This window comes from Pelobates fuscus, chromosome 4 (assembly GCF_036172605.1).
Source record: "Pelobates fuscus isolate aPelFus1 chromosome 4, aPelFus1.pri, whole genome shotgun sequence".
Taxonomy (NCBI): Eukaryota; Metazoa; Chordata; class Amphibia; order Anura; family Pelobatidae; genus Pelobates; species Pelobates fuscus.
This window is the reverse complement of record NC_086320.1, coordinates 178,350,909-178,367,874: the sequence shown is the minus strand read 5'-3', so window position 1 is coordinate 178,367,874 and position 16,966 is coordinate 178,350,909. Positions and strand designations below refer to the sequence as shown.

Genomic DNA, 16,966 nt, shown 5'->3' with positions numbered 1-16,966 from the left:
CTCATCTTTGATGATACCAGCCCAAACCAGTACTCCACCTCCACCTTGCTGGCGTCTGAGTCGGACTGGAGCTCTCTGCCCTTTACCAATCCAGCCACGGGCCCATCCATCTGGCCCATCAAGACTCACTCTCATTTCATCAGTCCATAAAACCGTGAGATATTTCTTGGCCCAGTCTTGACGTTTCAGCTTGTGTGTCTTGTTCAGTGGTGGTCGTCTTTCAGCCTTTCTTACCTTGGCCATGTCTCTGAGTATTGCACACCTTGTGCTTTTGGGCACTCCAGTGATGTTGCAGCTCTGAAATATGGCCAAACTGGTGGCAAGTGGCATCTTGGCAGCTGCACGCTTGACTTTTCTCAGTTCATGGGCAGTTATTTTGCGCCTTGGTTTCTCCACACGCTTCTTGCGACCCTGTTGACTATTTTGAATGAAACGCTTGATTGTTCGATGATCACGCTTCAGAAGCTTTGCAATTTTAAGAGTGATGCATCCCTCTGCAAGATATCTCACTATTTTTGACTTTTCTGAGCCTGTCCAGTCCTTCTTTTGACCCATTTTGCCAAAGGAAAGGAAGTTGCCTAATAATTATGCACACCTGATATAGGGTGTTGATGTCATTAGACCACACCCCTTCTCATTACAGAGATGCACATCACCTAATATGCTTAATTGGTAGTAGGCTTTCAAGCCTATACAGCTTGGAGTAAGACAACATGCATAAAGAGGATGATGTGGTCAAAATACTAATTTGCCTAATAATTCTGCACTCCCTGTAGTTTGAAAAACACCTTCTATCCTCCCCCCCCCCCCCCACCCTTTATTCCAGTTTTTGCTGCTGGCTCTGCCCCTGATCTGCCTGCTTGGCTGACATCATCAGAAGTGGTGATCTGAGCCAATATCAATGCTTTTTCCATAGGAAAGCACTGGATTGGCTAAGCTTGTCAAGGAGGCAGATCAGGGGCAGAGCGAGCACGAGCATCTCTAAGAGGAAAGTTCACTGTCTCCATGCAGAGGGTGGAGCCTCTGAATGGCAGTGCTGACCCAAAAAGGTCCTGCAATAGCCATCTAGGGAGTGGCTAATGGAGGTATCCCTAGGCTATAATGTAAACACTGCATTTTCTCTGGGAAAAAAACAAAACAGTGGGGCGTGGTTTTGACTGCCGACCGAGATGGCCGCCTAGACTCAGAGCTCCGCACCCGAGACCCATAAAAACGCTACAACCAAGGCTGGTGACCCAAAACAGTGACTCCGCACACGGCAGAACCGGACCCGTTCCCTATACATGGATGTCCAACCGCAAATCGACAAAGAAGGGCCAGAAGGAGGCAATATCTATAGCGGACATGCTATCTACTCACAGGCCTGCTGCACGCGGCTCGCAAGCCAGCACACCTCCCACGGAGGCGGACAGCCCTGCAACAATGCCCGATACTGTCGGAGATGTCTCCGGCACCGCGATACTGAAATCGCTGGCAGAAACCAAGGGGTTTTTGGCGGCAGAAATAGCCCGCTCCACGGCGGAAGTGAAAGCGGAGATTGCCGCCATTGGGGCCCGCACCTCGGCTATGGAGAAGCACATGGCCCAAGTAACCACTGCCTACAATGGAGCAACAAAACTTACCAACGCCATGCAGCACCGGATTGCAGACCTAGAACTGGAGCTGGAAGACCTTTCAAACAGGGCCAGGCGCAACAACTTACGGATCAGGGGCCTGCCTGAAACGGTGGAGGATGCAGACCTGGAAACCATCTTGGTGGCATGCCTCCGCCAGGGACTGCCCAACATCCCTGATCAGCTCTGGCAAGTAGAAAGAATGCATCGTGCCCTGAGAGCCAAGGGACCCAGCAACAGCCCACCCAGGGATGTCATAATGAAGTGGCACCATTTCAAAACGAAAGAGGCGATCCTGAAACAGAGCAGGCAACAGCCTTACACGTGGGAAGGTACGACACTCCAACTGTATCAAGATGTCGCCCCGTCCACGCTGCAGCGCTGGAAGGAATGGAAGCCGATCACAGACTTGCTGAGAGAGAAAGGGGTTCGCTTCGCCTGGGGCTACCACTTCAAGATCATCGCGTTCAACGGCCCCAGACCGACGGTCCTGCTGCCGACAGCAGACGCGAGGGCATTCTTAAGAGACCTTAACATCGAAGCTCCAGATGACCTGCAGATGCCCACACATGGCGCAGACGACATAAGCCCTACTGCCCGCATCCTGGGAAGAGCAGAGCAATAGTTCCAATTGATCCCGTGGCGGTGGGAGATGGACACTCCAGGGGACTCATATGCACGCAAGCTAACCATATTGATTTTTAATGTGTTTTCTTTTTTTTTTTTTTATTTATTTCAAATCTCTTAAGTGCACAGTTTGCATGTTATACCTGTTTCAGCTAGCATAGAAAATAATTAATTACTACTGTGAATGGGAGCGGAGACCGATTTTGCCTCACAGGGGAATGGGACACGATGGGGGAGGGGGGAGGAGGCTCGGGGGACATGTTGTTACCGAGGACACTGGTGGGCTGACATAGAGCACCAGAAATATGGCTAATACACCCAGCAAGCAGATAGCGAAGCCCGCCATGGGCCGTTTGAAGGGGGGAAAAGGCAGGAGGGCACGTCCACCTAGGGGAGCACACGAACTGAGGCGGCAATAGACCAGGTAGCTGGCACACCTCTGAGGCCCTTAACTGGCCCACCACCCAGATATCAGGCTACACCAGACATCCACACTAGCAAGCTATGTAGACTCCCATATAAAGCAGGGGCGACCCAGCGCTCAAACCGCGCGATGTAACTACCACACAGGCTTCTGGGCTCCCTGCAGAGGACTGGACAGACAGGGAGCATACCGGACGCTGAGACATAAACACCCCATGAGAAAACACTGTCAGAAAGAAAGGCAGACAGGGCACAAACCAACCCCCCCAGGGAGGGAAAATAAATAAATAAATAAATAAAAAAAAGACACAAAAACAATACAAACAAACAAACAAAAGAAGATAAAAATAAAAATAAAATAAAAGGGACATGCCCTGGAGGTTGGGGCCCCGCTGACATGTGGGGCAGATGGACAACAGCTCAGCTGGGGACGAAGACAGGGGACGGTAAAGAGGCTGACCCGCTCTATGAATTAACATCCCACCACTAGACCCCCCTTGCACAGGCTGACACCCTACCCCGGGACGATGAGGCATGACACACAAAGAGGAGACTATGACACCCCACCACCCCCACCCCCGACAGGAGGCCGACCGATCGGATAGAGCAGCATTGGTTGTAAAATATACATATGGGTCTCGCCAGGGTGCTAGGCAGCTGAGCCTCCACCCCGCGAGAGGAACACAACTCAGCGCGGTGGGAGCACACCCCACTGGCTCCTGGCGATAGGTAAGACCCGGACTTGCGATCTAGCATTGTCAAATTTTTGATAAATTTGCAGTACTAAGTACCTGCAGAGTACTACTTTGTATATAGTTTTTTTTTCTCTTTTCCTTCATCGGATAGTGGACTGACTGCAGCCCACTGCCGTACCTGCATATCTCGGACACCTTCCGTACCCAATCCCCCCCACCCCCTCCCTTCCCCGCCAGCCAGCGGAGGGATCGACACTCGCTGGGGACAGACAGTTGGCGGAACTCTAAAACACACGCCACTGAACCACAACTGCCTCACCAAGAGACGAGTAAGCCGCACATCGCACCCCACACTAACCAAACATGGAACTCTAACTAACATCCTTGAATGTTAACGGGCTGAACGCCCCTAACAAGCGCAGGCTCCTTTTAAGGGAAATTAACAGGCAACGCGCTGACATCACCTTCATCCAAGAAACGCACATACCACGCGCTTCGAAGATACAACTAACAAATCACATATATACTAAGGCCTACGCATCCAGGGCACCATACAAAAAAAACGGGGTCGAAACACTCATACACAAACGCTGTCCCATGCAAATCCACGAGGTACAAACGGACGCGGAGGGCCGGTACATGGTGCTTTCGGGAACAATGCACGCTAATGTTTACCACCTCATAAATATATACGCTCCGAACACCCCTTCCCCGCAGTTCTGGACAGATCTCGAAACACTGATTAGGAAGCTCCCGAGGGGGATACTCATCCTGGGGTAGGGACTGGAACGCTACACCCTGCCCGGCCTCCGACAGAAGCGGAGGACCCCGCCTCCCCAGATCACAGAACAGGGGGGGACAAGACAAACTCCTACATAACTTCATACGACACAATGGGCTGCTGGACCCCTGGAGGCTCCAGCACCCAGGGGAACAGGACTATACATTCTACTCGGCGGCACACACCACCTACTCCAGAATAGATTTCTTCCTCACAAACCAAACAGGCATGCATTGGACTCAATCGACGGCGATCAACCCCATATCGTGGTCAGACCACGCAGATATAGCTCTTACACTCAAAACCCCAGGCACCCACACGCCGTGGAGATGGAGACTGAATGCATCACTACTCAGAAACTCACAGGTCAAGGACGAAATCCAAAAAGAAATTACACAATACTTTCAGACCAACGCTACCCCAGACGTCTCCCCGACGACTCTATGGGCAGCTCACAAGACCGTAATCCGCGGACTCCTCATAAAAATAGCCACCCGACTAAAAAGGGAACGAAGTAAACGACTAGCAGACCTCCAAACACAATTGCGCAAAATAGAACTGCGTCATAAACAGACAGTCCAAAGAATTGAAAGACACTAGACACCTGATTAGGGAACTGATGCTTGACGATGTCAGTAAAGAACTCACAACAGAAGTCCAACAAAATGGACACACTCCTAGCTCGAGCCCTCAGGCCTAAGACTGCAACCACCATGATCACCGCTCTGAAAGACAAACAGGGCAAACTACTCACTACCCCCAAAGACATAAACGATGAATTCACGAACTTCTTCACGGCGGTATATAACCACTCTCCCACGCTGACAGCGCATAACGAACACTACACTACCATTGTAGACACATTCCTAGACCGAGCCCAGCTCCCACGCCTATCGGCAGACATAACAGCACCGCTACAGGACCCCATCCACGAAGAGGAAATTGAAAGAGCGATCACAGGCCTGAAGGGAAACAAGGCCCCAGGTCCTGACGGCTATGATGGGGCGTACTACAAAACATACAAGGAAGACTTAGTACCCCATCTAGCCAATATGTACACGTGGTGGACGGAGGGAGACGCGCCCAACCAAGACTTAGCAACGGCAAATATCGTACTAATCCCCAAACTGGGCAGAGATGACACACAGGTAGCCAACTACCGTCCAATTTCACTCATCAATTTCGACATAAAGGTCTATGCTAAAATACTTGCAAATAGACTAAACCCCATACTAACCAAATGTATTCACGCGGACCAAGTGGGCTTTGTACCCACTAGGCAGCTATACGAAAACACGAGACGAGCTACGGATCTTATATGGTGGGCGGGGGAAAATCGGACGCCTTCTCTGGTCCTTTCCCTGGACGCGGAGAAGGCGCTCGATCGAGTCCAATGGCACTACATGTTTGCGCTTCTGCGAAGGTTGCAGATGCCTGAATTCTATATAACAGCTGTAAAAGCCCTATACACTAACCCGAGGGCACAGGCCGTGATACCAAACGCAACACCGAGACTATTTAAGCTTACAAATGGCACACGTCAGGGATGCCCCCTCCCCCCGCTCCTCTTCATACTGGCCCTAGAACCTTTGCTACACCTCATAAGGTCACACCAGCAGATAACGGGCATCAAAATAGCCACGGAAGAGTTCAAGGTATCTGCGTACGCGGATGACGTACTCCTCACCCTCACTAACCCAGCCAGCTCGACCGCACACCTCCTCAAACTACTTCAGCCAGGTATCGGGATATAAGATAAACCTTGACAAATCGGTCGGCATGCCGATAGGGATGACAGCGACGGATAGTACAAGACTCCAACAAGCGACGAACCTAAACATATGCCCCAGACCAGTTAAATACCTAGGGGTTACACTAACCGTCAACCCCAATGACCTATATAAAGAGAACCACCAAAGAATCATAAACACCCTCATGAGAGATCTCGATAGATGGCACGAAAAACCCATCTCGTGGATTGGCAGATTACACAGTGTCAAAATGAACCTCCTCCCCCGACTGCTATTCATCTTCCAAGCACTCCCGATCAAGGTAACTAAGGGGGACCAAAAACCGTTGCAAACAGCGATAGACGACTTCATCTGGGCACGCAAACGGCACAGAATAGCAAGACAGACGCTATACACCCCCAAAAGCAAGGGCGGCCTAGGCCTGCCCAACCTCTATCTTTATTACCTCTCCGCCCAGTTAGCGCAAGTCATAGAATGGCACTCACCGCCTGACACACACAGATGGGTAGACCTAGAAACCGGGCTCATGAATACCGACCTCCCACAATACTGGATATGGGTACCCCGTACAGACAGACCTGCACTAAGCACAACCTGCCCAGCTATCCTGAACTCCACCAGGATATGGGATGCCAGGACACATATGCTCTATCCCACCCGACGTCACCCCTCACCCCATACCTCAGAAACAAAGCTTTTCCACCCGGCCTCACGGCTAGGGACTTCCGAAACATAGAGGATACGGGTATTCAGAGGTACCATCAGCTATACCAAGAGGGCACATTCCGATCCTTTGACAACCTAAAAACGCTGGCCCCCTTAGGCACCAGAGACTATTTTAGGTATATCCAACTTAGAGACTTCGCCAGAAAACCACACATCCGCAAGGCAGCTATGGCCAAGATGACCTTCTTCGAAACATTGTGCGCCAGGGAAGCACCACGGGCCGGCCACATAACGCAATTGTATACCCAACTGAGTGCACCAACAGCCGACACACAGACACCCACATATGTGGCACAGTGGGAAGCGGAACTGCAAAACCCACCGGAAAGCGGGGACTGGCAAGACATATGGGAGGCGGCGGCGAAGTCTTCCATCTGCGTCCTACACCAGGAGCAATGCTATAAAACACTCATGAGGTGGTACACCACGCCAGTCAAACAATACAGAATGGGGAAAACAACAACAGACACATGCTGGAGGGGGTGTGGGGGGAAGGGAACCTACTTCCACATGTGGTGGGACTGCCCTAAAGCGAAAAGCTTCTGGGAAAACATCGCCACACTACTAGCAGCAGTACTACACAAACCTATACATCCTGAGCCAGGGACATTCCTCATAGCAAAACCATTAGACGAACTCACACACAGAGAACAAAAACTCCTCAATAAAATCAACCTAGCAGCCAGGAGAGCCATGGCACAGACATGGCTACACACAGATATGCCCCACATAGACAGAGTAACACAGAACATAAAGGAAGCCCATCTCATGGATAGGCTCACGGCACAAGTCAGGGACACCTACCCGCTATTCATAAAAACATGGGAGCCATGGGAAGACTACACGAACCGCTGAGACCCATGAACACCGTATCGAGGCTCGAGCTTTACCGGATAGGACACACACAGTAAAACACTCTACCTACCTGCGGCAAACCCCCATGGAACGGTGTCGATCCCTCCCTGGCCCTCCCTACCTCCCCCACCACCCCACTTGACCTACTACTATTTTTCGTTTTAATCCCCCTCTCCCTTCCCCCCCAAACCTAGTGACCGATCAAGCATGCAATAAACGACCCATCTTAGGGAGCAGTGGCCACACAAAAGTGAGCCCTAAAAACAGTGACACTAAATGCTCAACTAACGTACGCACAAAGTTCATAGCAGAGACATAGAAGCGACGTCCAATATTACTGTTAGCACACCATGGCACACCATCAGAGCTACGTACCATCTTCTATACTCTGCCCCCCCCTTAGCACGAAACATCCAACATGACCGAATCACTAAAGACATAGACGAGGTAGGAAAAGGCACGTATCGCATAGGTACTGAACAGCCATCTGCTCCACGGAGCAGCATGACCACCCTATGAAACTTATATCACCTGAAACGTACCATGCACTACCTCCACATAAACCCCCTATACCTCATGTTATTTAACAAAAAGATCTAATACACCTGACAAGCTGGTGAACCATTATAGCAATAAATCCTTCTTTGTTATAAGCAGAAGAAACCATTTAAGCGTTAATACTGAAGACAACTATTCAGCCACAGCATGACTTTTTGTAATAGACAGCTTCTTATAGCATAGTGCAAATACAGCGGTTAGAACCTGAATAAACCAGCATAGAATGAAAGTTAACTGTTTAAAATATGTACATCGACATCTAGCCATAAACTACCTAACTACTGATCTTGTTTTGTTTTGAAAAAAAAAAAAGTGCAGTACCTATTGCTTACATGTACCCAATGTTTAAAATGCTATGTAACTCTGAACATATCACTGCTTACGCCTGTAACTAATTCTGCATTCAAAAATAAAGAATTTAAAAAAAACAAAAAAAAAAAAAAACAGTGTTTACTGCAAAAAAGCCTGAAGGGAATGATTATACTCACCAGAACAAATACAATAAGCTGTAGTTGTTCTGGTGACTATAGTGTCCCTTTAAATTTGCAAATGGTAACCCTACATTTCACACGCCAATATATATCACTGCAAGTGATCAACAAAAATATTTTTTTGTTCAAATTATTCGGGGCTACTAATTAAATCTCATGCGTATTGTTCTGTAGACATGACACCACCATTTTCAGCGCCATGATTATATTTATATATGTGGGCATAAGGTTTGTTACATTTGCACTACTCTTCTTCCCATAATATTGTGATATTGAGACATGCAGTTGGAATATGCAGACATAAAGCTATTGATGCCATACCTAATGTTGCCCAGCTGACTATGTGATTAATCAGAGGAACCCCTTGTTTGATGGCTAGGCTGGCATGGGTGCTACTCACAACATATGTGGAAACGGCAAGACTCAGCACCTGAAAAGAAAGCAGAGCATGGTGAACATTGGACGTGCATGGCAGACTTTCCAGTTTGTTTATGATTTCATTAAAAATGATGTGTCATCAGAGAACACAGTAAGGCACTATGTTATGTTTTGACTGAAAAAGAGCAATTCAAATATAAATTGCGCTTTAACAGCGCATGATGTAAATGTTTTATAGCCTATATTCTGACACTGCTGTCATTTCTCATTTACCACAGGAGATGAGTAGTGATTATTACTCTGGTATCTCGCATGTTTCTCTTTCTCACCAACTATGTGAAATGAAAACTACAAGTAAATATGTTCTTTAAGAAGCAAGAACCATTAGGTTTTTTTTCACTCATGTTCCCCCAATAAACAGTGTTTTGCAAGTCACTCAGCATCTTAACTCTGGGTTTTATGAAGAGTAAAAAAAAAAATAAAAAAAAATAATAATGTTTTCATAGCCACAGTGTTTCGCGAAAGAAAAACATAAAACAAAACTCCTGCATAATGATGCCACTCCCTTAACTATATATATTAGGTTCAAAATGTAATGCAAGATAAAATACATATCAGCAGAAAATTAAAAGATTTCTATAGACCTATTTGATAAATAGTGGTGATTTTGTATTTTTTTTCAGAAGTGCTAAATATACTTCACAGAAATATAAAGACATGTCTGGAATCGTCTTCTAGTGGAAGTGGAGGAGGAAAATACAGTAGAGCAATGAAGTGCACATAAGTTAAAATGTATAACGTTTCCATATTTTCTGTGAGAATGCCAATGCTCGAGGATGACAGGAAGCCCTGCCAAGCAGACAATCACAGATGTCCATGTGCAGAGTACAGCTGAATGGCTCTCCTATTGAAATGGCCTGGAAAAGGCAGTCACAATTAATAATGCACTTGAGTGGTGTTTTATGGGGATTTTTCTCTGGAGGTCCTAGAAGATGGACACAAGAAAAGAAAAAGTGCCAGAATCATGGCTGTACTGCCGGCTTCCAGACTGCTGGCATGCATGGATTTCATATTGAGCAGGAAGATTTAATGTTCTAGTTAATGGGACTCTAACAAGAAACGTTGTGTCTCAAGTTTTACATAGGTTACTTTTATTTACACTTCATACTAGACAATACCTAGCAAATATATGAAGTTATATTCCCTCATGTACGTCTTATTCTGCTAATGTTCTGAGCTCCTTGGAACCAGCCAAGACAGCCACCACAAAACAAATATATGTGAGCCGCTTCATGTTGGTCAGCAGTCCCCACCTATAGCCACTGAGATCTAACTTCAACAGTATGGGAGTATGGAAGAGGTCAAAACATTTAACAAGTATTTATAATCTTGTAGTCTAATAGAGCTGGTAGTTTTTATGACTCTGTGTATATTTATCTAAAGATTAAGATGGTAACACAGTAATACAACCCAGCGCTCATAAGAAGCAGATGAGCACTGCTGTATTTCACAAGCATGATCATAGCATGAGGTTTGCAGCCTGTGAGTTACCCACTTTGTATATAGTTTTCCTTTCTACCCTTCACTTTTCCATTAAATATACCCCTCAACAATCCTACATCACTATACGTGAGTATATGTTCCGTTAAGTTATATTAAAATCAGATGCTCGGGATTGCTAGTGAGATTACTCTTCTAACAGTACAGAACCATACAATGAAGACAGGAGACTGGTCAGGCCACACAAGGAACTGAGACAATAGACTTATTTGAATGGCTTAAGCACAAAAGTTAGGGACAATGCAAACTTGTATCCAGTAGCCAGATACAGGGAGCTTAATTTCTGACACACGATAAACTCATTGGAAAATTGCATGCAAGACAAGCTTATATGAGTTACATGGATGAAACAAAATACACATGACACATTCGGCTCCCAAAAGCTGTGACATAGGTACATTAATAAAAATTAAAAAATAAGAGAATACACACTAACTTGATTTCTATGGCTACAACACAGTATGACGTACCAGCACTGGGAAGCAGCGGCAACAGAGAGTACATCTCATTTAGGTTTTGAAAACATTTGTATGTATCATGCACAAAGACAGGAGATACCCAGACTATACATGTACTGCCTCACCGATGTACTCAAAATACCTAATTCTATTGTCCCTGTACCCTGAACATCAACAAAAATTTTAAAAATAAATAAATACAATCTGGTAATACATTAGAGTTGGTATTTAAAAATAAAAAAAAAATTATTATAACTTTACTCATGTCAATAGAATAATATAACTGCTATGATGATTGCAAAAAGCATTTGCAAAATTTAATATTTACTAAAGTAATTTATCTTGTTGATATAACCACTTATAACTGGATAAAAGCTAATTTTGAAGTCAGCTGCACAGATCTGATATCTTCCAACAAACCCAGGAGCCTGCCCATTCTACCTTCCTCATCACTTTCTAATGTACCCCCTCCTTTACCCAGTTCTGGCAGTGGCCACGGCAGACACGATCCTAGCACCATAGAAAGGGGTCGTATTCATTGGCTTATCTACAACTGCTTCAATATAAGATAATGATTCCTTCCTGTAGCTTTTTAGATATGTAAATTTCTAGTTAAACATATGCTATAGCTTGTTAGCAATTAACCAGTACATCATGGTATGAGCTATGGGACTCGTATATATATTAATACAGTCAACATGTCAAATCCATTCATTGGAAAATATGGAAAATAAAACTACATACCAGAATGTATGAACAAAACTAAGAGAGCTATACTTTGATTACTCCTGTGGCACTGAATTAATTTCATCTTTCCAGTGACCTTACTGCGTGCTTGTCCCTTTGCAGCTCACCTTGGTAATTAAGGGATGAACTGAAAGAACTATAATCAGGAAATCACATTAAAAAAGCATGTTGTTAATGAAGATATAATAGCAGTATACCCAAGTGTAAACTGAAACTGTTCAATGTCAGCCCATAACATCAATTTTTCACCAACTTAAATCCACCACATTAAACTGCTTTATAGTAACACTATAGTTTTAGGAATACAAACATGTATTCCTAACACTATCATGCTGAAGTACCAGTTTAGGTTCCCAGCCCGCTCCGTAAAATGTAGCTTTACTATACTTACCTTTTCTCCATCTGTGTGCTGGTCTTGCCTTGGATTGCCTTGCCTCCATGGCTGAGATCATCAATCTGGACAATCTCAGTCAAGCCAATGCTTTCCAAGGCTATTGCACATGCATGGCAAAAAGACATGCTGCGCTATTCAGCATTTCTTTATAGAGATCCATTGAATCAACGCATCACTATGCTGAACGTCTCCATGCAGATTGTGGAGACACTGGAAGTAGATGCTGCCCATAGTGCAGCACTGAGATAGGAAGCCGTCTGAGTGGCAGTAATGTTCAAAGAAAAGGCAATGTTTTTCATTGCTCAGCCTGCAGAGACATGCTGTAGATACCAGAACCATTATATTAAGCTGTGGTGGTTCTGGTGGCTGTAGTGTCCCTTTAACTAAAAAGGGCTAATGCTGAGACACAACCTTAGTTAAAAACAAAGAAACCTAGAATGTGACGGCAGATAGGAACCATTCGGCCCATCTAGTCTTCCCAATTTTCTAAATATTTTTATTAGTCCCTGGCCTTATCTTATAGGTAGGATAGCCTTATGCCTATCCCACGCATGCTTAAACTCCTTTACTGTGTTAACCTCTACCGCTTCAGCTAGTAGGCTATTCCATGCATCCACTACCGTCTCAGTAAAGTAATACTGCCTGAAATTTTTAAACCTTTGCCCCTCTTATTTAAGAATATGTCCTCTTGTTGTGGTAGTTTTTCTTCTTTTAAATATGGTCTCCTCCTTTATTGTGTTGATTCCTTTTATGTATTTAAATGTTTCTATCATATCACCCCTGTCTTGTCTTTCCTCCAAGCTATACATGTTAAGTTGCTCTAACCTTTCCTTGTAAGTTTTATCCTGCAATCTATGAACCAGTTTAGTAGCCTTTCTCTGAACTCTCTCTAAAGTATCAATATCCTTCTGGAGATACGGTCTCTAGTACTGCGTACAATACGCCAAGTGAGGTCTCACAAGTGTTCTGTACAATGGCATGAGCACTTCCATCTTTCTACTGCTAATACCTCTACCTATACAACCAAGCATTCTGATGGCATTTCCTGCTGCTCTATTACATTGTCTGCCTACCTTTAAGTCATCAGAAATAATCACCCCTAAATCCCTTTCTTCAGATGTTGAGGTTAGGACTCCATCAAATATTCTGTACTCTGCCCTTGGGTTTTTACGTCCAAGATGCATTATCTTGCACTTATCCACATTAAATGTCAGTTGCTACAACTGTGACCATTTTTCTACATTAATCCTTAACCATCCACAGAGCTGAATGTAGCCACAATTTGGTTCACACTGCTATGCAGTGCCTAGGTTTAGTAAAAAAATTACCAGCTGTGACAAATAAAATTGATTTAAAGCCAGTTCTACTGGCTTCTTCAGGCTGGCTAGCCATACTAAGCAAAATAAGCGGTAGACATTTAATCTTCTTTATCTAACCTAATGCTTCACTGTACCCTGAGACTTAACATATCAAAACAACACATTTTAATATATATGTTCTATAAATCATTGAAACTGTGAAAAATGATATTCATAATAGCAATTACAATTAGTGTGTTCTACAAAAGCCATAATCCCAGGACAATTAGATTTTTATTGAAGAATGCGAAGATGCTGATCTTTCTTACATATTTATTTTTTAATCATAATGACAGCACTCCAATAAGTATTAGAACATGAATAAATAATACATATTGGTATTATGTACTCACGTGTAAGTAGAAAAAATAAATACATTGTGCATATTCATGGCTAAAAATGTTTGGTTTTTTTTGTCATTCGTTAACGTGTTTTGTTTTTCTCTCTCCAATGTCATAGTTCAAAGAAAGAAAGAAAGAAATAAATATTTGTATCTAGTAACCCTGTTAAATGTTTGTGGTGTTTTGTTTTTTTTCCAGTGTGTGACAGGTTGCAAAGCATTGCGCAGGGACCCATACATTCTCTTTTTTATAGCCCGCTCAATAAATAATGCCATTAGAACAAACTGAAATCAAGAACTGTATAACAAAAGTATGAATGTACAACATAATGGTCCAACTGGTCTAACCATGTAGATTGTAGGTGTGTGCCTGTCAACCATTTTATTTTATTTTTTACAACCATTGCAATGGTGTTGAGTGGATTAATTGGCAGTTTAATAATGGAGACTATCCAAAACATATGCACAATGTTGGTGCTCGGTATGGGAGGAGCATAAAGATGTGTGTTAACCGTTCAAAAATCAACCACTACAAAAGTCAAGAAAGTTTGTGTAATAGGGAGGACAGAAATATTAAGAATGCTGGAACACGAGGAAGTGACAATTTGCGTAAAGCATCATATACTTTGTGTTATCGTACCTGGTTTTTGTACCGCCTTCCGTACATCACTTTACCACCTCATCATGTGATGCTGGATGGTATGATCCTGCATCATTACATGGCGCTTTTCTCACTGCATCAATTCAAATGCGTGCTTGGATGTATTATTTGTGACACCATGCACGTATATTTCAGTACAGGAAATTTGACACAGACCAATGAGGTTCATCCTACTCCATTTGAAACCCTCACCATCAAAATAACATTGCCCTGTTGTTGGTTCCATTTGGTTACCCAGTAGTGCGTTCTTTTGTGGTTTGATTTCCTGGTATGTGACCTTGGCTAGTTTTCCTTATTGAGTACCTCTGTATTCCTTGAATTCCGGCTAATTTCTCTTTCTATCCTATTGCCTTTTAGTTTTTGGCTTGTATACTTTTTCTATAACAAAATGAACCCTGACCAACACTGAGGACCATTAATATGTTACTGTCCGTTCATTTTCCTGCCTTTGACCTGAGTTTTGCGTGATAGGGCATATTACTATCCTGACTGGCTGTTTCCATGAACAATAACCCTTCACCATGATATTTGGGGGGAATGAAAACACAAACTAGTTAAGGAATGTGAAAAGAGAGGGGATGACAAATATATGGGTCGAAGGGTTGGAGATGAAAAGATAAAGACTATGGTTGATAGATCGCAGTGGAGGGGGAGGGGTGGCCCTGTATGTGAAGGATAGCATAAAATCTAGCCTAATAGAAGTTAGTGAGGTGAACATAGAGTCCGTTTGGGTTACGTTAGAATTTGGTAGTCACACAGTAATTTGTGTAGGTGTGATTTATAGGGCCCCAGGACAAATTAAAGAGTTAGATAATCTACTAGTTGAGGAAATAGCTAGAATGACAATGAAGGGGGAAGTTATCATCATAGGTGACTTTAATCTTCCTGATGTGAATTGGAAAAAAAATAGCTGCTTGTGCCAGGAGCACACATATTCTAAACTCCCTACTGGGATTGTCTCTAAAACACGTCAATGAGGAGCCAACTCGTAAAGAGGCCATACTAGATTTAGTGTTAACAAATGGAGATTTGGTATCCGATATTACTGTAGGTGAAAGTTTAGGATCCAGTGATCATCAATCAGTGTGGTTTAATATAGGAACAGTGACTGAGTCATACCACACAAAAATAAAAGTTTTAGACTTTAGCAAAACAGAATTTTCTAAAATTAGAATATGTGTAAAGGAGTCACTATCAGACTGGAGCAATTTAAATGGCGTCCAAGAGAAATGGGATTATTTCAAAGTTGCACTACTGAATACAACAGAAAATTGCATTAGGCTTGTCAGTAAAAGCAAAAAATTCAAGAAACCACTGTGGTATTCCGCAGATGTGGCCAAAATAGTAAAAAACAAAAAGTTAGCATTTAGTAATTATAAAAAAAAAAAACAGAGTGAGGAAGACAGAATGATTTATAAGATTAGGCAGAAAGAGGCTAAGCAAGTTATAAGAGCTTCCAAATCACACACAGAAGAGAAAATAGCACTGTCAGTAAAAAAGGGGGACACAACTTTTTTTAGATACATAAATGAGAAAAGAAAAGTAAAACAAGGATTAGTTAGATTAAAAACAAAAGAAGGAAGGTATGTAGAAGAGGATAAAGGTCTAGCTGACTGCCTCAATGAATATTTTTGTTCGGTATTTACAGATGAAAATGAAGGAGAGGGATAAATGAGTTCTTTGTTACATGTGCGTTTACAGAGGAAGAGGTTCTATTTCAACTGTCAAAAGTAAAGACAAATAAGTCAATGGGATCTGATGGAATACACCCAAAGCTATTAAAAGAGCTTAGTGGTGTACTAGCAAAACCATTAACAGATTTATTTAACCAATCATTGATAACAGGAGTAGTCCCAGAAGATTGGAAGTTGGCGAATGTTGTGCCCATTCACATGAAAGGTAATAGGGAGGAGTCGGGTAACTATAGGCCAGTAAGCCTTACTTCAGTAGTGGGGAAAGTTATGGAAACCATGTTAAAGGATATGATTGTTGAACATCTAAAAACACATGGATTTCAAGATCAGAGACAACATGGGTTTACTTCAGGGAGATCATGCCAAACTAATCTTATTGATTTTTTTGATTGGGTAACTAAAATTATAGATCAGGGTGGTGCAGTAGACATTGCTTACCTAGATTTCAGTAAGGCTTTTGACACTGTTGCACATAGAAGGCTTATCAATAAACTGCAATAATCACAGAAAATATGGAAACGTTATACATTTTAACTTATGTGCACTTCATTGCTCTACTGTATTTTCCTCCTCCACTTCCACTAGAAGACAATTCCAGACATGTCTTTATATTTCTGTGAAGTATATTTAGCACTTCTGAAAAAAAATACAAAATCACCACTATTTATCAATTAAGTTTGGATTCCAATATTGTTGAATGGGTGAGGCAGTGGCTGAGTGACAGGCAACAGAGGGTTGTAGTCAATGGAGTATATTCAAAGCTTGGGCTTGTCACCAGTGGGGTACCTCGGGGATCTGTACTTGGACCCATTCTCTTTAATATTTTTATTAGTGATATTGCAGAAGGTCTTGATGG

General features: G+C 43.4%; 1 protein-coding gene across 2 annotated transcripts in view; it reads right to left on the bottom strand.

Moving 5' to 3' along the window:
* PIGN (phosphatidylinositol glycan anchor biosynthesis class N) overlaps window positions 1–16,966 on the bottom strand; it is a 360,977-nt gene that overhangs the window by 146,996 nt on the left and 197,015 nt on the right. For both annotated transcript variants that reach the window (XM_063450558.1, XM_063450559.1), the window contains one exon: window positions 8,842–8,950. In XM_063450558.1, coding sequence (XP_063306628.1) covers window positions 8,842–8,950 — 109 coding nt within the window. The remainder of the gene's footprint in view (window positions 1–8,841; window positions 8,951–16,966) is intronic.